Here is a 26,999-nt window from a genome sequence, read left to right on the forward strand (position 1 = left end):
TTATCTCTCTCATTTAATACAGGTGAATCAAATAATTGATTGATAAGTAACGTACTCGACAATCTGACTTGGGTGTGCTCAATAATGAAAAGAAGAAAAATGTGCTGCGTAGGCTTCTGAAAAAGTTGGAAAACCCCAGCTTTAAGCAAATGTCAGTCTGGTAAAGACGTCTGTGCAAAGGGACACCATTCGTGACTCTGGTGGGACCCAAAAAACGGCACACTTTTTAAAACCTTCATTTGCAACCGAAAAGACCAGATTGTCTTTCCTGCCAAGACTTTCACATCAGAGATGATTGAATGACTACTCTTAGAAGCCACAGATAAGACACTGCTGGGATTCGAACCCAGGATCTCCTGTTTACTAGACAGGCGCTTTAACCAACTAAGCCACAGCGCCAGTTACTGTCACTGGTTCGATGCTTTTGTATACAAAGTCTAAAAGAGGTAGCATGTCTGGAGAATAGCTGATTACATCATGAATAGGTCCCTTTGAAGTTACAGGATTATTTCCAAAACCTGAAAGGTGTGCAGGCTTCTGTTGAGCGACAAGGGAATATCTCAAGCCATTTATTTCTGGATCGAAACTCTCAGTACTCGTGTCTCAAATGTTTCGGGAACCTCCAGTTACGATACATCTAAATGCTGTTTCAGCTTGGAGAAATGGAAAGCGTGTTTTTTTTCTTCTTTTTTTTCTAGGTAGGTGGCCAACAATAGGTTGTTGCAGACTTTGGCCTAGGCCAGTGGATTTCAACCTATTCTTATTTAAATAGGTGACTTAAGTTAATTAGTAGAGTACTCTGTGATCTGAGTTGGGTGTGTCCAATAAGGGAAATAAGCAGAACGTGAAGGGTATGCTTCTGAAGTAGTTTGTGGATTCAAGTTTTAAGCATATGCTTGTCCAACACAAAGACATCTGAGCAAAAGAGGGTATGCACGACTCTGGTGGGACTCGAACCCACAACCTTTGAATATCTCCATTCACAATCTAGAAGTCCAATGCACTATCCATTGCGCCACAGAGCCACAAAAGACAAGCTTTAAGACGCTATCGCATGCACATCACTTCTTAGATTTCCACATTTTGTGCAGATGCACACTGTTCAGCATGCAAAGATTTACATATGTAAAAGACGAAGGGAGCGGTGCCCACATCCTGTGGCATAGGCACTGCTGGGATTCGAACCCAGGATCTCCTGTTTACAAGACAGGCGCTTTGACCAACTAAGCCACAGCGCCACTTGCTGAACCTTCCACAATGTGTTGCTATAAAAAGTCTAAAAGAGGTAGCAGGTCAGGAAAATAGCTGATTACACCATGAAAGAGGTTAGGGGATTATTTCCAAAACCCGAGGGGCATGCAGGGCTCTGTTGAAGAAAGAGGGAATATCTGAAACTCTCAATACGTGTTTCTGAAATGTTTTTGGAACCTCCAGTTACAATACATCTAAACTCTGTCTCAGCTAGGAGAAATGGAAAGCAATCTCTGCTATGCTTTCAGCTGATCTGAAAGACAAAATCCAGAAAGCTTTTCATGAATTATATATTCATATTTGTAAAGACTGTTTTGAATACATCCAGAGGCTGGATCTCAACAATAGGAAGTAGCAGATTCTGGCCTAAGCCAGTGGTTTTCAAAACATTCTCGAAACCTCCCAGACGCTATACATTTTCGTTATTTACCTTATTTCAAAAGGGTTAATTGAGCTACTTAGTAGAGTACTCTATGATCTGACGTGGGTGTGTCCAATAATGGAGATGAGCAGAATGTGAAGGGTAGGCTTCTGAAGTAGTTTGTGGACCCCAGTTTTAAACATATGTCTGACTCACAGAGACATCAGAGCAAAAGAGGCAACTGACTATTCTGGTGGGACTCAAAACCACAACCAGGGAATTTCTCCATTCGCATCCCAGAAGTCCAAAGTTCTATCCATTGTACCATAAAATGACACACTTCAGGGAAGTATTGCATGCGCAGCACTTCTTAGTTTTTCCAGTTTTGTGCAGGTAAACACAGTTCGTCATGCAAAGACTTTCATATGTGAAAAGGTTATGCACTCCCATATCCTGTGCCAAAGGCACTGCTGGGATTTGAACCCAGGATCTCCTGTTTATGAGACAGGCACTTTGACCAGCTAAGCCACAGATCAGTGAAATTTGTGGGTAAAACAAGTCTAAAAGAGGTAGCACATCAGGAAAACAGCTGATCACGTCATGAAAGAGGTCCCTTAGAGGTAAGAGGATTGTTTCCAAAACACGAGGGCCTTTCACGCCTCGAGGGAATGTCTGAACTCATTTAATTTTGGCTCTACACTCTCGATAGTCATGCCTAAAATGTTTCCTGAGCCTTCTTCTGATATGAAATGGCAAAATCCAGAAAGTTATCCATGTATTATTCTTCATATATGTAAAGACTTTGTTTGTACAAATATCCATAGGCTTGACCATATCAATAGGTAGTATCAGATTTCAGGCCTAAGCCAGGAGCTTGCAAACCATTCTTGAAGCGCATCTGCACCACATATATATATATTTTTTATTATCTCTCTCATTTAATACAGGTGAATCAAATAATTGATTGATAAGTAACGTACTCGACAATCTGACTTGGGTGTGCTCAATAAGGAAAAGAAGAAAAATGTCACCGGGTCGGGGGAGGAGTGGACGCCAGATGACCGGCCGTCCCAGCCCCCGACTCACGTACCACCGCGAGGAGCCAACACCACAGAGGACACAGAGGCAAAGTAATGTAGAAAAACACAGAATCTTTATTGAATAAATTAAGTAAAAACAACCTCAAGCCAACTGGAGGAAGGTGAGGTTTCAGCCGTATAACTGGTCCTTCTCAGGACTCTGGCAGGCAAGGAACAGGTAAGAATTATCAGCGGAACTGCTTCTCTCGGATTCACAGCAGAACTGTCTCTCTTCACAGGATTCGGGTGGACGGAGAGGAGTACGGAATCAGCACAGAGTTGGCTCTTTTCTCGGGGCACAGGCAGGCAGAGAACCGGTAAGAGTTATCAGCGAAACTGTTTCTCTCGGATTCACAGCAGAACTGTCTCTCTCTTCCCAGGATTCGGCTAGACGGAGAGTACGGAATCAGCCACAAGACTGGCTCGCTTCTCGGGGCTCAGACAGGTAGAGGACAGGTAAGAATTATCAGCAGAACTGTTTCTCTCGGATTCACAGCAGAACTGTCTCTCTTCACAGGATTCGGGTGGACGGAGAGGAATACGGAATCAGCCACAGGACTGGCTCTCCTCTCGGGGCTCAGACAGGTAGAGGACAGGTAAGAATTATCAGCAGAACTGTTTCTCTCGGATTCACAGCAGAACTGTCTCTCTTCACAGGATTCGGGTGGACGGAGAGGAATACGGAATCAGCCACAGGACTGGCTCTCCTCTCGGGGCTCAGACAGGTAGAGGACAGGTAAGAATTACCCGCAGAACTGTTTCTCTCGGATTCACAGCAGAACTGTCTTTCTCTTCACAGGGCTCAGACAGAGAGAAGATGAGGTTTCCACAGCAAAGCTAGTTCCATTCACAGGGCTCAGACAGAGGGAAGATGAGGATTCCACAGTGAAGCTGGTTCTACTCACAAGGCTCCGGCAGACAGAGAGAGAAGATGAGGATTCCACAGCAAAGCTAGCTCCATTCACAGGGCTCAGACAGAGAGAAGATGAGGATTCCACAGCAAAGCTAGTTCCATTCACAGGGCTCAGACAGAGAGAAGATGAGGTTTCCACAGCAAAGCTAGTTCCATTCACAGGGCTCAGACAGAAAGAAGATGAGGATTCCACAGTGAAGCTGGTTCTACTCACAAGGCTCCGGCAGACAGAGAGAGAAGATGAGGATTCCACAGCAAAGCTAGCTCCATTCACAGGGCTCAGACAGAGAGAAGATGAGGATTCCACAGCAAAGCTAGCTCCATTCACAGGGCTCAGACAGAGAGAAGATGAGGACTCCACAGCAAAGCTAGTTCCATTCACAGGGCTCAGACAGAGAGAAGATGAGGTTTCCACAGCAAAGCTAGTTCCATTCACAGGGCTCAGACAGAGGGAAGATGAAGATTCCCCAGTGAAGCTGGTTCTACTCACAAGGCTCCGGCAGACAGAGAGAGAGAAGATGAGGATTCCACAGCAAAGCTATCTCCATTCACAGGGCTCAGACAGAGAGAAGATGAGGTTTCCACAGCAAAGCTAGTTCCATTCACAGGGCTCGGACAGAGAGAAGATGAGGATTCCACAGTGAAGCTGGTTCTACTCACAAGGCTCCGGCAGACAGAGAGAGAAGATGAGGATTCCACAGCAAAGCTAGCTCCATTCACAGGGCTCAGACAGAGAGAAGATGAGGATTCCACAGCAAAGCTAGCTCCATTCACAGGGCTCAGACAGAGAGAAGATGAGGTTTCCACAGCAAAGCTAGTTCCATTCACAGGGCTCAGACAGAGAGAAGATGAGGATTCCACAGCAAAGCTAGTTCCATTCACAGGGCTCAGACAGAGAGAAGATGAGGTTTCCACAGCAAAGCTAACACTTCACAATGCCCCGTAACGATTAAAGAGGAGAAAAGGAGAATTTCACCACTAGATGACTTCTTCCAACGGTCTCCATCCAATGAGTCGCGGACGATGTCTCCACAGCCAGGACCGCTTCCCCAATGTCACTGCATTACACCTCCACTCGTGCTGAACTGCAACTCGCACAAATCTGCACACGTGTTTACATTAATGAACAACACTGCAAAGTCTCGTCACTCACAAACTAGGGCGGAGACAGGGGGTCTGGTCCACTGCACCTCTCTCAATCTCTTGGACTTTTTCCAATGGAGCGTGGGGCATTCAACTTCCTCCAAAAAGACAAAATTACACTTCATGCAGCCTCATCACATCCTCCAAACAGATTTCTCATATCACAGTCCTAACATCAACAACACTTATCTTCTCATCACGTCCTCCACCAGATTTCTCATTTCTCACTCCAAACATCAACAGCACTTATCTCTTATCCGCCACAGTTCTCCTCTCCACATCTCCAGATTCACCCGAATATCTCCCGCCGCTATTCCTCTCTCCTTCCTCCTTCATTGAAGATGAAATGTCCTTTTATCCTTCCCAACTGACAACGCATCCCAATCGCGATCGCAATCATCCTCTCCCGCACCTGTTTTGTATCAACTAATCATCCTCCGTCTCTGCTCGGAGTTTTCCGGAACTGGAGTCTTCCGGGTCCCACACCGGAAATCCCTCCCCTCGGAAACCCGGCCGTGATTAAAAGGTTCCGCCTGCCTTTGTCACCCCGGTGACATCCCCCCCTGCCATTCGGGACTAGTCCCTAGGACCGGGAAACTTCGGCCCACTCGCCGTATCGCTGGGGTGGCCTCCCCTGGTTGTCCCTCTGGGAACGTCGAGGTGGGGATAAGGGGACTGCTCTTACCGCCTCGATTTCGGGGCCCCTTGGGACCACGGCCCATCCCACTGATGGAGCTACTGGGGTCATAGACCGTTCAGGGGCCTCTTCCATCGGGGCCAAATAATTTGGGCAAGGACGAAGCAAATTCCGGTGGAGTACCCGCTCAGGGCCTAGCCTTCCTTCAGGGCGAACGGTATACACAGGTAGATCAGGCCTTTGTTGGCGTTCCACCACATACGGTACAGTCTCCCAACGGTCGCTGAGTTTGCCCTTCCCTGGGCGTCGATTGTCTCGCACCAATACTCGCTCTCCGGGCAGTAGGGGGGCTTCTCGAGCTGTCCGATCATACAACCGTTTATTTTTGGCTGCTGCTGCGCTCAGATGGTCCGTAACCCGACGGTAGGCGTAATGGAGCTGCCGATGATGACGACCCACCCACTCCGTCGTACTCTGAACTCCCTCCGTAGGCTTAGTCCCCAGCAACAGATCAACCGGTAACCGCATGTGTCTCCCAAACATCAAGAATGCCGGGGCATAACCTGTGGTGCTGTGTACACTGTTATTATAGGCTTGTACTAGGGCAGGGAGGCATTCCTCCCACTGACTCTGTTGGTCGGCTTCCAAGGTCCCGAGTAACCCCAACAGGGTCTGGTTGAACCTCTCGCACCCCCCGTTACCTTGGGGGTGATACGAGGTAGTGCGAGTCTTCCGGCACCCATAAAGGCGGCTCAGTTCTTGTACAACCCTAGCTTCAAAGTTCGGGCCCTGATCCGAGTGAAGAGTCTCGGGGCACCCGAAGGGCTGGATAATAGCTCGCCAGAGTACACCGGCAGTGGTAACAGCTGTTTGGTCTGGGGTAGGAATAGCCCATGCGTATTTGGTAAATAGATCAGTTGCTACCAAGATGTTCTGGTACCGATCCGTGGGCCGACCCAGCGTTAAGAAGTCCATCCCCACGATGTGCAGAGGTGCTCTAGGGCACATGGGGACCAAGGGAGCTCTTGCCTCTTTCCTGGTCTTAAAAAGTACACACCGGGGGCAACTTTGAACGAACTCCCTGACCGTCGCTTCCATCCCTGTCCAGTGAAAATACCTCCTTAACAGGGATAATGTCCTTTCTTGTCCTTGGTGTCCTGTGTGCGTGTGGTAGGCTTCCAGCAGGGCCAAACGCTGTTCTTCTGGCACCACCACCTGGTATACTGCCTCCTGGTTTACTGGCTCTTGAATAAAACGACAGATCACCCCCTCTCTCAAACTGAGTCTCTTCCACTGCCCCATGAGTTTCCTTACTGCCACGGTTTGAGTCTGCCTCTCTTCTACCCCCGGCCTAGAACCTTGTTGCAGGTAAGCATGCACCCTTGCCAGGTCAACATCCCTCTGCTGTAACTCTTTCCACCGGCCTGGGTCCCATCCCCAGCCAGTGGGTACTCCCTCCAACCGGATTCCGGGGGCTTCCACCACTCCCACTAGCAGTCTTTCCTCCGGTTCAAAAGTAGGGGGTACGGTTCGCCCACTCTCGTTAGGCACAGGGAGTCGGGACAGCGCATCCGCATTAGTATGCTCTCTACCTGGTCGATATTGAAGCTGGTAATCGTAATTTGCCAGCTGGGCCACCCAACGCTGCTCCACCGCTCCCAATCTGGCTGTCTGCAGATGAACCAGGGGGTTGTTATCGGTCACCACCATCACCTTCGCTCCCCATAAGTAGTCTTTAAATTTTTCCGTCATCGCCCACTTCATTGCCAGAAGTTCTATCTTGAAAGAGCTATAGTTGGAGGCATTCCGCTCGGCTGGATGGAGACTCCGGCTGGCATATGCAATAACTCTCTCCTCTCCCTGCTGTCGTTGTGCGAGTACAGCTCCCAATCCTGCATTACTTGCGTCGGTGTATAGGATAAACGGCTGAGTAAAATCAGCATACGCCAGGATCGGGGCCTGAAGGAGTTCCCGCTTGAGTTTTTGGAAAGCCGATTCACACGCCGAGTCCCAGTCCACGGAGGGAGATCCCCGGGGTCGGGAGCGTCCGGTACCTTCGAGGAGTCGATTCAGGGGCTTGGCAATCCCCGAAAACCCCTTGATGAAACGTCGATAGTAGCCTACAAAGCCCAAGAAGGACCTTACTTGCCGGACAGTTTTTGGCACCTCCCAGCCTTGGACGGCAGACACCTTCTCCGGGTCAGGGGACACCACTGCAGCGCTGACCCGATGGCCCAGAAACTGCACCTCACTCCTAAATAGCTGGCATTTATCCGGCCGCAACTTCAATCCATATTTTTCCATAGCCTGGAACACACGTTCCAGGTGGAGCAGATGGGAGGCGAAGTCTGGCGAGAATACTATGACGTCATCGAGGTAGACCAAGGTTGAATCAACTAACTGCCCTCCCAAGCATCGCTGCATTAGCCTCTGGAAAGTCGCAGGGGCATTGCACAGCCCAAACGGCATCCGCTCCCACTCAAAGAGCCCAAATGGAGTGGTAAAGGCAGTCTTCTCCCTATCCCTCTCGTCCACCTGCACCTGCCAGTACCCACTGGCCAGATCTAACGTGGAGTACCAGGCGGCCTGAGTCAGACTAGTGAGGGAATCCTCAATGCGTGGTAAGGGGAATGCGTCCTTCTTCGTCACGTCATTCAACTTCCGATAGTCAACACAAAATCTCCAGGCACCGGTCTTTTTCCGCACTAGCACAATTGGGGCCGCCCAAGGGCTACTACTCTCCCGTATGATTCCTCCATCCAGCATCCCCTTCAGCAGGGTGCGAACCTCTGAATAAAGCGTCGGGGGCACCGGCCGATACCGCTCTCTGCTTGGTGCCGCGTCGCCTGTAGGAATCTGATGTTTGACAATCCCCGTACAACCATAGTCTTCATCGTGGGTAGAGAACACATGTTGCCATTTCGCCAGAAAGTCTCGGAGTTGGAGTTGTTGTTCCTCTTCCAGGCCCTCTCCTTTTAAGGAATCTCCTGCCACATGATCCGGTATTCCACCTCTCTGGGGGTCATTCCTCGGCTCTACCGATCTAACAGCCACTTCCACTACCACAGAGCTCACTTGACGGAAGCAAACGTCTCTCTCTTCCCTCACCTGGTGGGATCGCACCGCGGTGACTCGGACCAGGCGTTGATGGCGGCGAAGGACGACAGGATACGGGTTAACGTTCCGTACCCGCACCGAGACCCGGCCCCGATGGACCACAGCCAGCCCTCGGGCCACTCCGATGGATTGGCAATCCCAATGTGGTTCGAGGAGGACCCAGTCGTCCGCGCCATAAGACCTTGGAGGCAGCCGAGCCCATATCACTGCCTCGCTTCGTGCTGGCACTGTCAGGCCAAACCGGCAAATTACTCGCCCAATGCTTTCGCGATCCTCCTCGCGGTTAGCCGCCTGAATCCTACGGCAGTCAGCCAGAATACGCTCCCATTCCTGTCGCTCTGGGACCGAAGGGGCCTGGGCCGGCCGGTTTCGGAACAGCTCTTCCCAGCATTCCGAAATGACATTCATGCCAATCAATGCTCGATGTGAACCCAAGCAGCGGTCTCTAACGATAACAACTCCTTTTTGTCGTACGGGGACCCCTTGAACATGGAAGTCCACCATCACATAGCCGGTATAGGGAATGTCTAGCCCGTTTGCTCCTCTCAACACAAGTTGTGAGGACTCCGCCTCCTGAAGTCGTCGGTTTTTAAAGAGTTCCCTGGACAGGCTCTCGGAGAATAACGTGACTTGGGAACCGGTATCGACTAAACCTTCAATCTCCACCCCATTAACCTGAATCTTCACGGTTGGACAACGTCCAACCCAGTCGTCTCGGAGGATAGGCATAGAAAGGGGGTCATTTAAGGGGGTCCCGGCCACTTGACCCGCAGTGGCCGGCACAACTAAAAACCCTCTTGGGAACTGCGTCGGGAGCCACACTGAAGGCTATAATGTCCTGATTCCCCACAGCTGTTACAAATGGGCCTGCCCTGACCATCCCACTGGAACCTCGGATTAGCCGGTCGTCCAGGGCGCCGTCCGGGCTCTCGGCTCCCCTCGGAATAGGATCGATCCCGGCCACTGAGCTGTCCCCGGCGCAGTTCTTCTAGGAGGGTCCTAGATAGTTCAGCCATCTGTCCTTTGACGTCCTCCAACAGTTCTGCACGCAACTTCTGTTTCCAATCTACGGTTGGAGTAGAGGCACCACCAACAGCCATACACACCGGTGGGTCAGTTGCCTCACCCTGATCCATCTCCAACGCCAAGGCCTCCTGTCGGAGATCTTCAAAAGTTAACGCTGGGTCTCGGCGGAGCTGGAGCTTTATACTCTGTCGGATAGGCCCGTCTCGGAGCCCCAAAACGAACTGATCTCGCAATAAGGAATCTCCATCACCCAGACCATGATCGAGTCCCCCTTTCAATCGAACAAACTGCTCACGTAGCTTCAACGCATAAGCCCGTAAGGCTTGCCTAGGACCTTGTCGAAAGTTGAAGAACTGAGCCCGAAGGGCGGCCACGGGGGTAGTATCCCCATACAGTTCCGCCAAAAAGTCAAAGATGGCCTTGGCGGTGGCTCGTGCAGTGCTGGGTGCAGCAAGAACTTCCCTCTTTGCTTCTCCCTCCAGGGAGCCCAGAACAAACTGTATCTTCTGTGCATCACTCAGCCCCTGGAGGCCAGCCAGGTATTCAGTTTGCGTCCTCCAGTCCTGGAGATGTAGTTCTGATCCCGGTCCTCCATAACGCTGGGCCCAAGGGGCTCCCATAAACACGGGCATGACCTGCGGTCTTGCAGCCACCATCTCTTCGTCGGCCATAGTGAACCTGTGGCCGCTTCAACTCGCGGTGGCAACAACCCTGCCGACTACGCCACTTTATGCCACCGGGTCGGGGGAGGAGTGGACGCCAGATGACCGGCCGTCCCAGCCCCCGACTCACGTACCACCGCGAGGAGCCAACACCACAGAGGACACAGAGGCAAAGTAATGTAGAAAAACACAGAATCTTTATTGAATAAATTAAGTAAAAACAACCTCAAGCCAACTGGAGGAAGGTGAGGTTTCAGCCGTATAACTGGTCCTTCTCAGGACTCTGGCAGGCAAGGAACAGGTAAGAATTATCAGCGGAACTGCTTCTCTCGGATTCACAGCAGAACTGTCTCTCTTCACAGGATTCGGGTGGACGGAGAGGAGTACGGAATCAGCACAGAGTTGGCTCTTTTCTCGGGGCACAGGCAGGCAGAGAACCGGTAAGAGTTATCAGCGAAACTGTTTCTCTCGGATTCACAGCAGAACTGTCTCTCTCTTCCCAGGATTCGGCTAGACGGAGAGTACGGAATCAGCCACAAGACTGGCTCGCTTCTCGGGGCTCAGACAGGTAGAGGACAGGTAAGAATTATCAGCAGAACTGTTTCTCTCGGATTCACAGCAGAACTGTCTCTCTTCACAGGATTCGGGTGGACGGAGAGGAATACGGAATCAGCCACAGGACTGGCTCTCCTCTCGGGGCTCAGACAGGTAGAGGACAGGTAAGAATTATCAGCAGAACTGTTTCTCTCGGATTCACAGCAGAACTGTCTTTCTCTTCACAGGGCTCAGACAGAGAGAAGATGAGGTTTCCACAGCAAAGCTAGTTCCATTCACAGGGCTCAGACAGAGGGAAGATGAGGATTCCACAGTGAAGCTGGTTCTACTCACAAGGCTCCGGCAGACAGAGAGAGAAGATGAGGATTCCACAGCAAAGCTAGCTCCATTCACAGGGCTCAGACAGAGAGAAGATGAGGATTCCACAGCAAAGCTAGTTCCATTCACAGGGCTCAGACAGAGAGAAGATGAGGATTCCACAGCAAAGCTAGTTCCATTCACAGGGCTCAGACAGAGAGAAGATGAGGTTTCCACAGCAAAGCTAGTTCCATTCACAGGGCTCAGACAGAAAGAAGATGAGGATTCCACAGTGAAGCTGGTTCTACTCACAAGGCTCCGGCAGACAGAGAGAGAAGATGAGGATTCCACAGCAAAGCTAGCTCCATTCACAGGGCTCAGACAGAGAGAAGATGAGGATTCCACAGCAAAGCTAGCTCCATTCACAGGGCTCAGACAGAGAGAAGATGAGGACTCCACAGCAAAGCTAGTTCCATTCACAGGGCTCAGACAGAGAGAAGATGAGGTTTCCACAGCAAAGCTAGTTCCATTCACAGGGCTCAGACAGAGGGAAGATGAAGATTCCCCAGTGAAGCTGGTTCTACTCACAAGGCTCCGGCAGACAGAGAGAGAGAAGATGAGGATTCCACAGCAAAGCTATCTCCATTCACAGGGCTCAGACAGAGAGAAGATGAGGTTTCCACAGCAAAGCTAGTTCCATTCACAGGGCTCGGACAGAGAGAAGATGAGGATTCCACAGTGAAGCTGGTTCTACTCACAAGGCTCCGGCAGACAGAGAGAGAAGATGAGGATTCCACAGCAAAGCTAGCTCCATTCACAGGGCTCAGACAGAGAGAAGATGAGGATTCCACAGCAAAGCTAGCTCCATTCACAGGGCTCAGACAGAGAGAAGATGAGGTTTCCACAGCAAAGCTAGTTCCATTCACAGGGCTCAGACAGAGAGAAGATGAGGATTCCACAGCAAAGCTAGTTCCATTCACAGGGCTCAGACAGAGAGAAGATGAGGTTTCCACAGCAAAGCTAACACTTCACAATGCCCCGTAACGATTAAAGAGGAGAAAAGGAGAATTTCACCACTAGATGACTTCTTCCAACGGTCTCCATCCAATGAGTCGCGGACGATGTCTCCACAGCCAGGACCGCTTCCCCAATGTCACTGCATTACACCTCCACTCGTGCTGAACTGCAACTCGCACAAATCTGCACACGTGTTTACATTAATGAACAACACTGCAAAGTCTCGTCACTCACAAACTAGGGCGGAGACAGGGGGTCTGGTCCACTGCACCTCTCTCAATCTCTTGGACTTTTTCCAATGGAGCGTGGGGCATTCAACTTCCTCCAAAAAGACAAAATTACACTTCATGCAGCCTCATCACATCCTCCAAACAGATTTCTCATATCACAGTCCTAACATCAACAACACTTATCTTCTCATCACGTCCTCCACCAGATTTCTCATTTCTCACTCCAAACATCAACAGCACTTATCTCTTATCCGCCACAGTTCTCCTCTCCACATCTCCAGATTCACCCGAATATCTCCCGCCGCTATTCCTCTCTCCTTCCTCCTTCATTGAAGATGAAATGTCCTTTTATCCTTCCCAACTGACAACGCGTCCCAATCGCGATCGCAATCATCCTCTCCCGCACCTGTTTTGTATCAACTAATCATCCTCCGTCTCTGCTCGGAGTTTTCCGGAACTGGAGTCTTCCGGGTCCCACACCGGAAATCCCTCCCCTCGGAAACCCGGCCGTGATTAAAAGGTTCCGCCTGCCTTTGTCACCCCGGTGACAAAAATGTGTTGCGTAGGCTTCTGATAAAGTTGGAAAACCCCAGCTTTAAGCAAATGTCAGTCTGGTAAAGACGTCTGTGCAAAGGGACACCATTCGTGACTCTGGTGGGACCCAAAAAACGACAACCTTTTTAAAACCTTCATTTGCAACCGAGAAGTCCAGATTGTCTTTCCTGCCAAGACTTCACGTCAGAGAAGGTTAAATGACTACTCTTAGAAGCCACAGATAAGGCACTGCTGGGATTCGAACCCAGGATCTCCTGTTTACTAGACAGGCGCTTTGACCAACTAAGCCACAGCGCCAGTTACTGTCACTGGTTCGATGCTTTTGTATACAAAGTCTAAAAGAGGTAGCATGTCAGGAGAATAGCTGATTACATCATGAATAGGTCCCTTTGAAGTTACAGGATTATTTCCAAAACCTGAAATGTGTGCAGGCTTCTGTTGAGGGACAAGGGAATATCTCAAGCCATTTATTTCTGGATCGAAACTCTCAGTACTCGTGTCTCAAATGTTTCGGGAACCTCCAGTTACGATACATCTAAATGCTGTTTCAGCTTGGAGAAATGGAAAGCGTGTTTTTTTTTCTTCTTTTTCTTCTAGGTAGGTGGCCAACAATAGGTTGTTGCAGATTTTGGCCTAGGCCAGTGGATTTCAACCTATTCTTATTTAAATAGGTGACTTAAGTTAATTAGTAGAGTACTCTGTGATCTGAGTTGGGTGTGTCCAATAAGGGAAATAAGCAGAACGTGAAGGGTATGCTTCTGAAGTAGTTTGTGGATTCAAGTTTTAGGCATATGCTTGTCCAACACAAAGACATCTGAGCAAAAGAGGGTATGCACGACTCTGGTGGGACTCGAACCCACAACCTTTGAATATCTCCATTCACAATCTAGAAGTCCAATGCGCTATCCATTGCGCCACAGAGCCACAAAAGACAAGCTTTAAGATGCTATTGCATGCACATCTCTTCTTAGATTTTCACATTTTGTGCAGATACACACTGTTCAGCATGCAAAGATTTACATATGTAAAAGATTAAGTGAGCGGTGCCCACATCCTGTGGCATAGGCACTGCTGGGATTCCAACCCAGGATCTCCTGTTTACAAGACAGGCGCTTTGACAAACTAAGCCACAGCGCCACTTGCTGAACCTTCTGCAATGTGTTGGCATAAAAAGTCTAAAAGAGGTAGCAGGTCAGGAAAATAGCTGATTACATCATGAAAGAGGTTAGGGGATTATTTCCAAAACCCGAGGGGCATTCAGGGCTCTGTTGAAGAAAGAGGGAATATCTGACACTCTCAATACTTGTGTCTGAAATGTTTTTGGAACCTCCAGTTACAATACATCTAAATTCTGTCTCAGCTGGGAGAAATGGAAAGCAATCTCTGCTATGCTTTCAGCTGATCTGAAAGACAAAATCCAGAAAGATTTTCATGAATTATATATTCATATTTGTAAAGTACGGTGGCCGAGAAGGGTCACAACACATACAAACCCCACAACAACTACATATTCAGAAAACACATACAAATTCAGAAAACACATGCAAACAACGCCACAACAACTACATATTCAGAAAACACATACAAATCAGAAAACACATACAAATTCAGAAAACACATGCAAATTCAGAAAACAACTTTGTCGATTTCACATTCGCTGCAAATATTCGCAGCACGAGCAAATAGGGAAACGAACTGCAAACTGCAAAAACACAACGGAAATGTTTCCGGGGGGGCCATAATCAGTGACGGACCCGCATCCATCTGGTTGCCTTAGCGCTATTTTTTGAATGTGTGCTGTGCTTTTGTTGTCTCAAGAGGTAAGTGTTTCTCTTTCATTATGACAGACTTGTCGATGTGCTCTGATACCGAAGTAGTTTTGTGTGTTTTTAACATATTAAGTTATTGTCCCCATAACGTATTAGTCTGCCAACGTTGTTAGCTGGAAACTAAGTTAGCTGGCTAGCTCGCGTCTGGCCATTAAATAGATGCATTACTGGCGTTTGTACAATGTTGTCCTGATATCTGAACTATTTATTTAATTTTTAGTTTGAAATGTTCTGTCCGTATTGTGCCGAGCAACTGGGGGACGCTCCCAAGTTTTGCACGTCGTGTGGTCTGAGCGTGGGGTTCCTTACGGTGTGTCCATCCACGTCATCAAGCCTAGGCCGTGGGCCTACAGGTAATATCCCCTTACTGTGCTCCCATTTTAACGTTACTGTGCTGCATTGAATTGTCCCGTGTTTTTAGCTGTCAGAAAGATGGCAATTTATCAACCAATCACAAAGCATAGCTATAATGAATCAGTGTGTGTGTGTGTGTGTGTGTTAGTGAATTAGACAAGTATCCAAGGAAGAGCAGGTCAATTCATGAGGTTCAGGGAAGTTAAAGAGGCTGAGAGGAGGACCTTTTCAAAGGCTAAAAAGAAACCAAACATTATGGTCAAGGTAAACTAATATGGAGGTTTAGCTCACAATGTGACTATTACACAGTACACACAGTCTTAAACATGTTTGTTTTTCTTCTTTTCTTATTTCTGTAGATTTCAATTGGCATAATGACCAGAACAAAATATGGGTTAAAACCTATAAGAGGGGAAACTTTGCCATTAAATGTTGAACCCCTGTGGTCATCAAAACAAATTTTGCCAGCTGCTATAAAAAAACAGCGAGATTTTAATCAAGACATGATGTACGATGGAGAATATGTCCTGGTATATCCTGATGGCTCTCAGGTACAAAATATACCAGGCACAGACAAACCCTTTGTCCTTGAACATTATAAAGAGGCCATTGGAAAGTCTTACCAGAGGATCGTACTGTACATCTGCCCCCTTCAGGATTCGGGTAAGTATTGAAGTACATGTATGTAAAATAATAATAATAATAATTGATAATGGTTGGTAATTAAGTGAGTTCTTAATTTAATTTGAGCTGGTTGTAAAATTGCCATATATTTTGCATATACCTAGCCTAATAATGATGCATCATTTTCTCTTTCCAAGGTCATGGAGATGACTCCTCTTCAGAATCCGATGATGAGGCATTTGCTAGCCTTCCACTGAAAATGTAAGTTTCTCCCGCTAATTTGAGACCTGTGCTAGTGGTTTTTGATTATCCACGTATTTCACAGCATTCATTTATTTTTTCTTTCAATTGCGAGAAGGAATAGATCGAGCATGTTGTGCTCTTTAAATCATATTAACAAATATCTATATTATGATTTAAATTAAATTATTCAAATTATTTGTTTGTTTTAGTTTACCAAAACAATGTCCACCAACAATGTCCAGGCCATCTGATGGGCAAGTATGTATTATTCTGTAATGTTATTAAGTTTATGTTAATGATGTAATTATTGTTAATTTGTTTGGTGTTATCTCTACTTTCATAAACAGGCCAATGGAGCAGGACCAGGACCCAAAAACACCACATCATGTGACTTCTACAAGTAAGTCACAATGGATTCAAATTGTTCGTTCATTGCACTAATACTTTTGGCTCTGGGTTTAGCATGAAATATTGACTGCTGAATGTAATGCATTACAGTACCAAGTAAACACTTTTTTACTGTAATTTCACAACCATCTTGTTTTAGTATTTCATTGTTCCTTTAATCCACAGCACATATACCAAGATCTATGCACCAGTTGTCATTGACAGCAGTTGCTCTGATGTTGAGGACGTAGACAATTTTCAGGAGGAAGACAGGTACTTTGATAGAAATAATGCTGTCAACCTTTGTTGTTTTTTTTTGTTTGTTTCCTCAGATATATTACATAGTTCAAGCTACATTTGGCATTTTACCTGGTTTCTGTTGCCATACAATTATTAAAGCAAATATTCACATTGTATATATTTTTTTACTTACCCCTAAACCGAAACAAAATCTGGCAGAAATTATTGAAAGCTTGCAATGTGTGCTTCATGCTTATGCCCATCACATTTCATCACACACATATGGTGTTCTCACTGTAATGGGACCATAAAAGATTTATATTTTAATTATCCAAATAAAAGGCAGTGTTAATGTTTCTCTTTCTTGTGTTGCAGAGACGCAGATATTGGACTGACGGCTGCAGACGTTCTGTCAAATCTGTCATACAACATTAACAAAAAGCTGTAGCAGGTTAAATATAAACCGTGCTAATGTCTGGGATGGTGCTCTGAGGGGATTCAAACGTTTCTCATTTGACCCCACCTGTAGCCTTTTGGTCAAATTCACTGATGACATCGGGCAAACAGAGGAGGCTGTGGACACAGGAGGGCCTACACGGGAATTTCTGACACTCTTGATGGACGCCATTAAAACCAGTCGATTTTTTGAAGGCAAAGAAGATGGCAAATACCTGTCATTTGATAGCAAAGGTAATTCACTTTTTGTCACATTTTGACAGTATTATAAATCAATTTGAACTAACCGTGGAACATTGCCATTGTTAGCTGCAGAAGGTGATGAGTATTTCCATGTTGGAAGAATGGTTGCTGTCTCCATTGTACATGGTGGTCCAGGGCCTCGATGCTTTTCCCCAAGCTTCTACCAGTACCTGGTTGGTAAAGTTAAGACTATTGAGGCACCAATTGAGGATATACCTGATACTGAAGTCAGGAATGTTCTCCTTGAGGTAATTGTAATTATGTGTTTCTAAGAATATTCAAGAATTTTTTTTTTATATTTTGATGAACAATCAACAATTTGGACACCCCAGTAGCTTGAAAAACCAGTGTGATATTGGAATAAAAACAGTGACTTCCATGCTTTGTCACTAATATGTAGTCTAAATTCCAACCAATACTCACTTAAAAAAGTTGGGTTAAAATCGACCCAACAGCTAACCCAATGGTGGGTTGATATAGCACCGACCTATTGTTGGGTTATTTTAACCCAATAAATTAGGTAACTAGTTTTACCCAATAAATTGGGTTTCAAAAAACGAATCTGTTGGGTTATTCGGCCAAAATGCTTCAATCAATGCTGAAGCAGTTCGAGGAACAAGGCCATCCACCTCTGGCACTTATACAGCCCTACCCCCCACTTGGAAAGGGTCACGGGTAAGCACACATTTCCTTCTTTTTGACAATTTTTGTCATAATCTTGACAAAGTACACATCCACAAAGAACACATTATTTAAAATAAACATGTTGCATGCACCTATCAGCCATGTTTGTGACCAACATTCAGTAAGTCAACACAAACACTTCTATTTGACTACTCTATGTTTTTCTTTATTCAAAGTCAATGTGCCCAAGCTCTGCGGTTGCACCTGAGACACTGGATACAAGTTTGAGTTCCATAGAAGCATCTGATGACAGCACATTTCTTCTACTGAGTGGCTCTACAACATCATCCTCAGATGTGAGTGTGACAGTAGACCAGCAAGGCAACTGCTCAGAGAGGAAGTGGATTGTGAACGAGTCAGCCCTTATGGAACTTTTTACAACTTGTCACACTTGCGGTGTAGCCATAGATGAGAAAACCACAACGTGTAATGGATCCATCATAAAGGTGGAATGGACATGCCTGAATCAACATAAGGGAGTTTGGCGATCCTGTCCTGAGATCCGTGGAATGCCAGAGAATAACCTGGTGTCTTCAGCAGCCATTCTTTTTACCGGAACAACACACACAGAAATTCAAGAGTGGGCTGATCTCATCAATTTACAACTGCCAAAGAAGACGTCATATTATTCACTTCAATCGACTTATCTGATACCTGTGGTTCATCAGGCGTACACTGACATGCAAGAGTCAATTTTGTCAGAGCTTCAGGACACTGCATGTGCAGGTGGACACACAGACATTGGAGGCGATGCAAGGTACATTGTATGTTTTGGGTATTGTATGACTGAAATTGTAGACTTATGTTATTACAATTACATAATTTTCAAGCATCTTACAAGGCACTTCCCTTTTTTAATATTCCAGATCTGATTCTCCAGGCTACAGTGCTAAATACACTACTTACAGCTTTATGGATGACTCAACAAAAAAGATCATAATGTCTGATCTAATCCAGGTAAAATAAATTATATTTTAAAATGATGTAATTTGTCCTCTTTTATATTGTCATTGTTTTATGATTTTGTGTTCCTTTTCTGCACATGTCTTTCTCTTATGCCTGTATTTTCAACAAAGGTATCAGAGGCTTCAAGTTCACCCGCGATGGAGGCTGTTGGTTTCCGGAGGGGACTGGATCGTCTACTGGACTCTGGAGTTAGTGTTGATGTTGTTACGACTGACCGACATCCTTCAATACGGAAGATCATGAGAGAGTTCTACCCTACCCTCAGACATGAATTTGATCCATGGCATGTTGCAAAAGGTATTAGTATTTGTTGCAGCATATGTGTTTTATTCGCTAGCTACACTATTGGGTGCGTTTTGCATATATAAATTGAAGGAAGCAGTTGGGTAACTTGTGCATATTTTTTTTTCACCTTTTTTTATTAAAAAAATGTAGGCATGAAGAAGGCAAGTGCAGCAGCAAAGAAAAAAGAAAACCGGGACTTGCAGCCGTGGGTCAAGTCTCTGGGAAATCACTTCTGGTGGTCGTGCAGCTCTTGTGGTGGAGATGAAAAGGTGGAGTTTAGTTTATTTTTTAACCGATTTTCATATAGGAATTGAGAATTAACTTATTCAACTCTAAAAAAAAGTTATTTTATTTTATAATGCAATTGTTTGTTTTTCATCTCTTATTCTTTTCAAGATTTTTATATCACAACTGCCACTTGCCAACAAATGTTATAGTAATCTATTAGTTGGTGTTCATCATTGGATTTTTAGCGCCTTGTGTAATTTGCTAAACAGTGTTTCGTGTTAACAAACAAAAACAATAGGAATTGAGACGCCGGTGGACCTCTATCTTGCATCATGTGTGTGGCATTCACCGCTGGGAAGATGATGGCCAGGAGTACCAGTGCTACCATGAAGACCTTTCTGAGGAGCAGCAAAGGAGAAAAAAATGGCTGGCAAAAGATTGTAGTGCCTACAACGCTCTCAAGGCTGTTGTACTTGACAAATACCTATTGAAAGACCTCAATCAGTTGACACTGTTCAAACACACAGGTACGTTACACTACTACTATGAGTAGTCCTTAGTTGATCAGGTGTGTCCCTACATTACATACTTGTGTATTGCAGCTATTTGACTATTGACAGGAAATCAGCGCCCCATTTGAAGGAAAATACGTGTATGTTGTTGCATCTGTTCTTTGCTAAAATAAATATGCATTTGCAAGTGTTCTAATAAGGCAATTATATAAATTTTCTCTCATAGCATTAGAAATTAATTTTTAAGACATAAAATGTCATGTCTTGGATATGTGATGTAGAAAATGTATTATAAAATCTTTTTCTACATTAGGGAACCTTGAGGTTTTTCATAGCTCTATGCTCAAGTATGCAGAGAAGAGACGGCACTACTCATATGTCACCATGCAGGCCAGGATCCAACTGAGTATCTTGGATCACAACCACAATGTTGGCCGTAAGCATGACAGCACTAAGTTGGGTGAGTATGGCAGATACAGCACATCATCGCCATTACCACTGATCACAACTTTACATATTTTTAGAAAAATCCTGACCTCCATATGTTACTTGAGATTTATATTACTATTTAGCAACATGTACTAACTATTACTATTAAAACTGTACTAACACAGATAGTTGCTATTCAACAACATTCCGCTCTTGAATGAAATTACTATATGTACTGTAATAACGGCCTATACTGAAGTTATAATATATGTATTGCTAGTTTCAAAACATTGATCATCTATGTATATTTGAAAAATGCATAAACTACCCTGTCATGCCATGCTATCACTTGGCTTGACCTGTAGACGTTTTGAGTTCACAAAAGAAAAAAAAATGTATTACTTTACTCTTTCCAAACACCGGGCATTATTACTTGGAAGCATTATAGTGGATAATCATGTCTTTCAAACATTACACTGTTTTGGCTGTGCGGTTGGCAAATTTATTTATTTTGGAAATACTGTTTTTGTGATCAATTTCTTCTTTTAATTTACAGGAAAAGACAAATACAACGTCTTCTATTCAAGGCAATCCAATCAGTGGGTTGTAAGGAAACTATATGAGCCAACAAAACAAGACTTCAGGAAAGACTTGGTGCAGCAGGTAATGTTACGGCGGCTGGACAAAAATGTCACACTTAGAGACAAGGTTTTCCAGATACATCCTCCATCCAACCTGCCGGCCAATATTGCAGCCACTCCAAAGCCAATCAAAGATGACTTGGTGGCACAACATACATCCCGCCTCAGAAAATAACTTAACAACAGGGATGACAGTATTTAAACATTCACAGTGTTTATTCTGTACATATGTACATATGTGAAAAAGTATTATTGAAAATTACAATGTTCAATAAATCATTTTTCTTTAACACATCTAAAACAAAAGGTGTGCTTCTTCTGATTCCTTGAACCCTTGATATTGTCCATTTGGTGATGGATATTTTGTTCTTATGAGGTTCACCACACAAGAGGGAAGAACACGTCTGTAGCCTTTGCCGAGCTTCTCTCCTTTCAGGGCCCATTCTGTCACCATGCGATAGGCAACAAGTCTGTACTGTCTAGAAGACAAACACAATATTAGCTGTTACATTTTATGAAAATTAGATAACAGTTTTCTTGATTTATAGTTTTTTTTTTCTCAAATATGGACAACAGCAAGGAGAGCTTTATAAAGAATCAACATAATGATTGCTGAAGATTTGTTGGGAAAAACACTGGAGGTAAGAATGAAATACATAGCCTATAGATAATTGCAATAACTAGTATCCATCAAACACTGAGCACCAATTGTGAAATGAATTGGCAGATACATTTGGTTATAAAGACAGTATTTCAAAGTTTGATGTAAGTTAGGTACATTTGGTGTCAACTCCATATAATTATTAATTTATTAATGATTGTATTATTGTCCACTCAGTATAATAATAATGCAGTCAGATAGACTATTATATAGCCAACACTAGTCAAGACAACGTTAAATTAATACATAAAAAACTACAAAGCAAGATGAGCGATCACACTTACTCTGCCGACATCTGACCGTCAAGTCCAGCTGGTTTGGGTCGCTTTTTCCAATTTATTTTAGGGATGTAGAAGAACGTCTCCAGGACACCTGCATTTAGCATCGCAGGGAACACGTCATTGGATGTAATGCAGACAGACGGTGCGTTGGCGTCCTCGTCAATTGAAAGGTTTTGCATCTGTGGCATGATGAGTTCCCATTCGTGGCAGCAATAGCTTTCAACCTCTGTTGGCATAACTTCACAATTGGAACAAGTGCACCACCATTTGTCATTCATCCTGCCTCTTGCTACAGCTGTGGTGGGCCCAGCATCAGATTGGACAACTTCTCTGTCCTCTCGCTCTCTCTCTTCCCGTTCTTTGTCCATCTGCTCAAGTTCGGCATCGGTATACTCCGGTTCATAAAGATATCCCTTTGTCGTTGAGTTAAAATTACTGTCTTCATCTGATCCGTCTGACACTGTGCTAAAATTAGTTTCATCATCTGAAGTTTCGTAGTCGGACATGTTGTCGGCGAGTCGCGCTATCAACAGCTAATCGTCACGTGCGCACTGTTGACATTGACAGCAGCGCGGATTGATAGAAACGGAAGGAAAATAGTGCTGCATTAAAACTGAGGTATGAATTTTGCCCGGCGTGTTTTTTTTTGTGTTAAATTAATCAAGCTTTGAAACGCAAATCTTTTTTTCACGTAAAAACGCACAGTTTTGTGGCCCCGGAAAGTAGCCGGGATTACTTCATTCAAAAACTTCCAGCGGTCAGAACTCGGACCAGGGGGGTGACAACAGAGTGGGTCAGTGTGTATACACTATAGTGCTGGTAAGGATTGCATACAACTTCATGTCTTAAATGGGCGAACTAACCCTTAAGGTCATACACATCTACTTAAATATAAAAAAAATATCCAACTTACTTTGAACAATGGTCTTCAGGAAAAGGTCTCTAAAACATGCTTTATCCCCTACACCAGTCCAGGTTGTATTGATGGAAAGGTGATTAGAGAAGATACTCTGAAGCATTCGCCACACGGTTGTCTTTAGGTCCCTCCCACATGCGATTTCCAAAAACCGAAGCTGAAAATACAAAAAAACAAAAGTGTAACAAATTACATTTCTCTGAAGCTTCTCATAAATTTAAAATGTAACAGGCTGTGGATTCAGACTGTAGAATATGCAGTGTACAATCTTAATTTTTAGAAGAAAAAAAAATGACTGTTTTTTTTTTTACTATGGCGTTATAAACAAAATCAGCACACTTACAAATTGTTCCTGGAGCTCTTTATCCTGCCTCATACTGTTGTCAAGTAACGCCAAATCTTCCTGGGTGTCTAGGGGGAGTAACAGATCCCCTGGCAGGGATAACTCTCCAACAGACACATTGGCACTGAAAATGTTGCAGCATAGTGTCCATTTTGTTGTCCATGCTACGCACACCATCACCACACTCTCCAAGACGTTGCAGCATTGGGGTCTGATCTGCACCTACAGGGGTTCCCAGAATAAAAGAATAAAGTAGTCAGTCCTGGTCCCTCAATTACTAAACTATGACAGTTATATCTAGGTCTACTACATGTACAGGTGACCCCAGTGGGAATTAAACCAACAACCAACGCCTGCGTTGTTTGCAAGTTGTACCTGATTGCCCAGTGCGAGCAAACGTCTTCAACATTGTCCCAACTTGCTTAACCTGCTCTCGAAGTGAGCCGCTGTCATCTGAAGCTACAAAATGAAAGGCATATGGTAATTTTGGACCTACATCACACACAAAAAAAGTTAAATTTAAGAAAGTGTGCATGTTCTCACCTGCTGGTGCATTGCTTTCCCTCAGGGCTTGTTTTTCCATTCTGGAGTCTCTGGAAATCTACATTAAAAAAAAATATACAACTAAAGGCACTATTTTCAATACTGTTAAAACACTGGACACTAAGACATAGGCCTAGAATATACCTTCATAGCAGAAAACTTCATGCTGTACACGAGGTGCCAGGGGGGTCCAAGGGCCAATAACTGAGCGATGACTTTCTCCTATTGTTTAATCAGGCACCCAAGGAAGTTTTCAAATGGGAAGCATGAGATGTTATCAAGGACACCATACTTTTTGGCATCTTGTCTGAGGTGCACCAAACCAATCCATGCATGTTGTATGTCACATGTTCTATTCCATAAAGCTTGCTGCAGTGATCAAAGAGAACCAATATTAACCACTGTTGCTACATTGTGAACTGAACTAGCAGCATACTTGTTCGGACAAACAAAATAATTTACACAACTTATATACATTATTATGTTATGTTTTGTTAGAAAAAAACACAAGTTATACGTAGTCTTTCTAGATGTAAAGCTTTGGCTAACTACTGTAAGTAGCGAATTACATTTCTACATGTAACGTTACTAGCAACATTGCTTAACCTCAGTGTGTACAGTAACAAAGGCAAAACAGCATGTGTTAGCTAACACTTGCTAACGTTAGCTACTGGACTAGCAGCATACTGCAAGAACAAAGATTACTAACTTAGATATTTTAAAAAGATAAACTAAAAACAATGTAAACATAATACTGCGTTACACAAAAAGGAAACATATACTTAAACGATGGTAGTCGATAACTTTGCTAGCTAGCAAACTGTAGGCTGTAGTAACTTCGGCAATCTTCTTCTTCTCTTGATTAATGGCGGATTGTAAGTTGTAACCAACTTTTAGGTGCATACCGCCACCTACCGTACAGGAGTTTGTAACACCGTGCTATTTAAGTGTTCTAATCTAACTGCGGCAAACTGATGCAATGTGCTCTAGTCATATCGTTAGGAGAGGGGCCAGACTCAGTGGCTCCAGTGCGTCATCGAGCCACCGTTTTAGCCCAAAAAATCCTGAACACAGCAATGGTGCAAAACTGTACGGTCTAACTCCACAATTCAGTACTTCACAGTTCACAGTCTTTGTAATGTGTTTTAGTAATACATTTTTAACATTTATATGTTATGTGTTTAGATTTTTTTAATTGCCTTTAAAAAAATAATCTGCTAAATTGTTCATACCATTAATTAAATATCTATTTTAAAACCTAATGAGAAAGATATTTCTTGCCAAGTAAGTTTTATTGCCAAATTATTTTTGGTTTATTGGTGCATGTCTCAAATGTGCATCAATCAAAGAAATGTAAATAATTTGTACCTGCATAAAATAATTAAATATATTTTACTGTATAATCTTCAGAGTTTCAAAGTAATTTAAATGTCATTTCCTAAACCTTATCATGGAATCAATATTCAAGAATCTGTTATAGCCTAAACCCTAATGGCTTTGGAGCAAAAAAAAAAAAAAAAAATAGCCATGGCTGGTCGATTTTGAGAGTAGAAATCCTTGTATTTCAAAGCGGCTTGCCGCCAGCCGGCCGCGGTCCATTAGACGGAGGCAACCGCCAGAGAAAATGAAGCAGTCGGCCCGCCAGCTATTCGCCGGCGGTATCTCGCAAAAAATGGGAGTGACGAATTCGGCGGCAAACGTTTCATCCCCGCCAGCGAGACGCACCTATAGCCGACAGCTTAGGGCCGGCGGCAAAAAGAAGCCGTGCGGATATTTTTTGCTATCTGGGTCGTTAATAAACAACGTTTTTTGATTGATCCATTACAATCCGTATTCATTTGGCAAGTGCACTTGCGCAAAAACATTTTTCATGTTGAACTTTTTTTTTGTGTGTGTGTGGATGCTGCTGATAAAACCCCTTCACCGAGACTACAAAGAGACATGCATTTGTGTGTGTGTGTGTGTGTGTGTGTGTGTGTTTGTTTCTTTTGTAAAAGTTTCCTGGATATAACTTCCCTATTTAATGCAAAATTTTCCTTACAAATTATATTATCAGCATTACAATGTGAGTAAATGTAGCCGTGTAAAATGTAAGGGATGATGCCACCCTTCTAGAACAATGTGCATTTACATTTAAATTGTAACATATTTAATATCATGGAATTAAAGTGTGTAATTAGTGTTAGCTCACTATCTTAGCCTTTTTCAGTGCATTATGTGAGGTAATTGATAATATTAGTGATTCTCATTTATCAAAACACTAACATTGATACTGTTTTGGAGAGAAATTGGGTATTTTTAATCTCTCTATTTGATGCATTTTAAAAAGATGGATGATAGATATTCTTCAATCTTTCTAACAAAGAACAAAATATAATGTGAATTACAGTATGTACAATTTTTTTAAATGTATAAATTGTAGTGCACAGTGTTTATTGTGAGGGGTAGAATCCGCAGATCAGTATTCACTACTCACTACTCATGGGTACTTTTAAATAAGCTACTTTTTTACTCTTACTCAAGTAGTTTTTTGGACAAGTACTTTTTACTCTACTCACACTACATTTTTTGGAATGTAATGCTACTTTTACTTGAGTATGTTTTTTCAGTACTCTTTCCACCACTGATGATAATAGTAATTAAAGGAAAATAATGCTAGGAAAAAGAACAAAAACTCACTGCTACTTGTCTGGAAAGCCTCTTCACACGCTTCAATGCTGTTGACTTGCCGCGCTCTTATCGTTATTGTAAACTTGTGTCAAAGGCGCAGTTGTTTGTAGCAAATAGCAAGCCCGCGGCACTCTAGGTAACAGCCAGCGAGTGTACTGACACCTAGCGATTAGAAAATATACAAGCACCATATTCTCTCTGAAGCAAGATTCTTCCGAAATAAATAGGAGCGTTTCGTTTTCAGTCTTTTCTCTAAGGGTCGAACCTGAGAGCTCGTGCTTTCAAAGAAGGTCCCAGTTTCAATTCACTCGAAAATCCAGAGCACATCAAGGGCACGCGCCGTGCACAAAAAGAGAAGTCTGAAGGACGGGGTGAGGAGAGGTGGTGACATGGAGCTCAATTTCAATGGCACCCAGAAAATCTTGCCGTGACCCGTATTCGAACCGGGGTTGCTGCAGCCACAACGCAGAGTACTAACCACTATACGATCACGGCAAGCTACCGGTCTACCCGACGTGTCCCTGAATACAAAGGGGCCTTGTCATCTTTAGCTTGCAGACAAAACTGTTTCTTACCAGGGTTCGAACCTGCGCGGGGAGAGCCCAATGGATTTCTAGTCTA

The 26,999-nt window shown here is 44.3% G+C and overlaps 1 protein-coding gene, 1 long non-coding RNA gene and 6 other non-coding genes across 8 annotated transcripts; 2 read left to right on the forward strand and 6 right to left on the reverse strand.

Moving 5' to 3' along the window:
• Positions 1-325: 325 nt before the first annotated feature.
• On the reverse strand, positions 326-399 carry trnat-agu (transfer RNA threonine (anticodon AGU)). The gene has a single exon. It is a non-coding gene; the product is annotated as a tRNA-Thr (tRNA).
• Positions 400-936: 537 nt separating this feature from the next.
• Positions 937-1,025, reverse strand: trnar-ucu (transfer RNA arginine (anticodon UCU)). Its single transcript is given in 2 exon segments — positions 937-972; positions 989-1,025. It is a non-coding gene; the product is annotated as a tRNA-Arg (tRNA).
• A 139-nt stretch (positions 1,026-1,164) lies between these two features.
• trnat-ugu (transfer RNA threonine (anticodon UGU)) lies at positions 1,165-1,238 on the reverse strand. Its single transcript has one exon. It is a non-coding gene; the product is annotated as a tRNA-Thr (tRNA).
• Positions 1,239-13,066: 11,828 nt separating this feature from the next.
• Positions 13,067-13,140, reverse strand: trnat-agu (transfer RNA threonine (anticodon AGU)). Its single transcript has one exon. It is a non-coding gene; the product is annotated as a tRNA-Thr (tRNA).
• A 538-nt stretch (positions 13,141-13,678) lies between these two features.
• trnar-ucu (transfer RNA arginine (anticodon UCU)) lies at positions 13,679-13,767 on the reverse strand. The gene is given in 2 exon segments: positions 13,679-13,714; positions 13,731-13,767. It is a non-coding gene; the product is annotated as a tRNA-Arg (tRNA).
• Positions 13,768-13,906: 139 nt separating this feature from the next.
• trnat-ugu (transfer RNA threonine (anticodon UGU)) lies at positions 13,907-13,980 on the reverse strand. Its single transcript has one exon. It is a non-coding gene; the product is annotated as a tRNA-Thr (tRNA).
• A 1,859-nt stretch (positions 13,981-15,839) lies between these two features.
• Positions 15,840-16,958, forward strand: LOC143712762 (uncharacterized). Its single transcript, XR_013195073.1, has 4 exons — positions 15,840-15,911; positions 16,103-16,293; positions 16,467-16,553; positions 16,896-16,958. It is a non-coding gene; the product is annotated as an uncharacterized LOC143712762 (long non-coding RNA).
• A 1,246-nt stretch (positions 16,959-18,204) lies between these two features.
• LOC143712783 (uncharacterized) lies at positions 18,205-21,226 on the forward strand. The gene is made up of 7 exons (XM_077204792.1): positions 18,205-18,660; positions 18,770-18,860; positions 18,980-19,166; positions 19,305-19,423; positions 19,681-19,909; positions 20,208-20,354; positions 20,880-21,226. The coding sequence occupies exons 1-7, from the start codon at positions 18,269-18,271 to the stop codon at positions 21,137-21,139; spliced, it is 1,425 nt and encodes a 474-aa protein (XP_077060907.1). The 5' UTR covers positions 18,205-18,268; the 3' UTR covers positions 21,140-21,226.
• Positions 21,227-26,999: the final 5,773 nt, after the last annotated feature.

This window comes from Siphateles boraxobius, unplaced genomic scaffold (assembly GCF_051911475.1).
Source record: "Siphateles boraxobius isolate OS27281-9 unplaced genomic scaffold, OSU_SipBor_1 51, whole genome shotgun sequence".
NCBI lineage: Eukaryota > Metazoa > Chordata > Actinopteri > Cypriniformes > Leuciscidae > Siphateles > Siphateles boraxobius.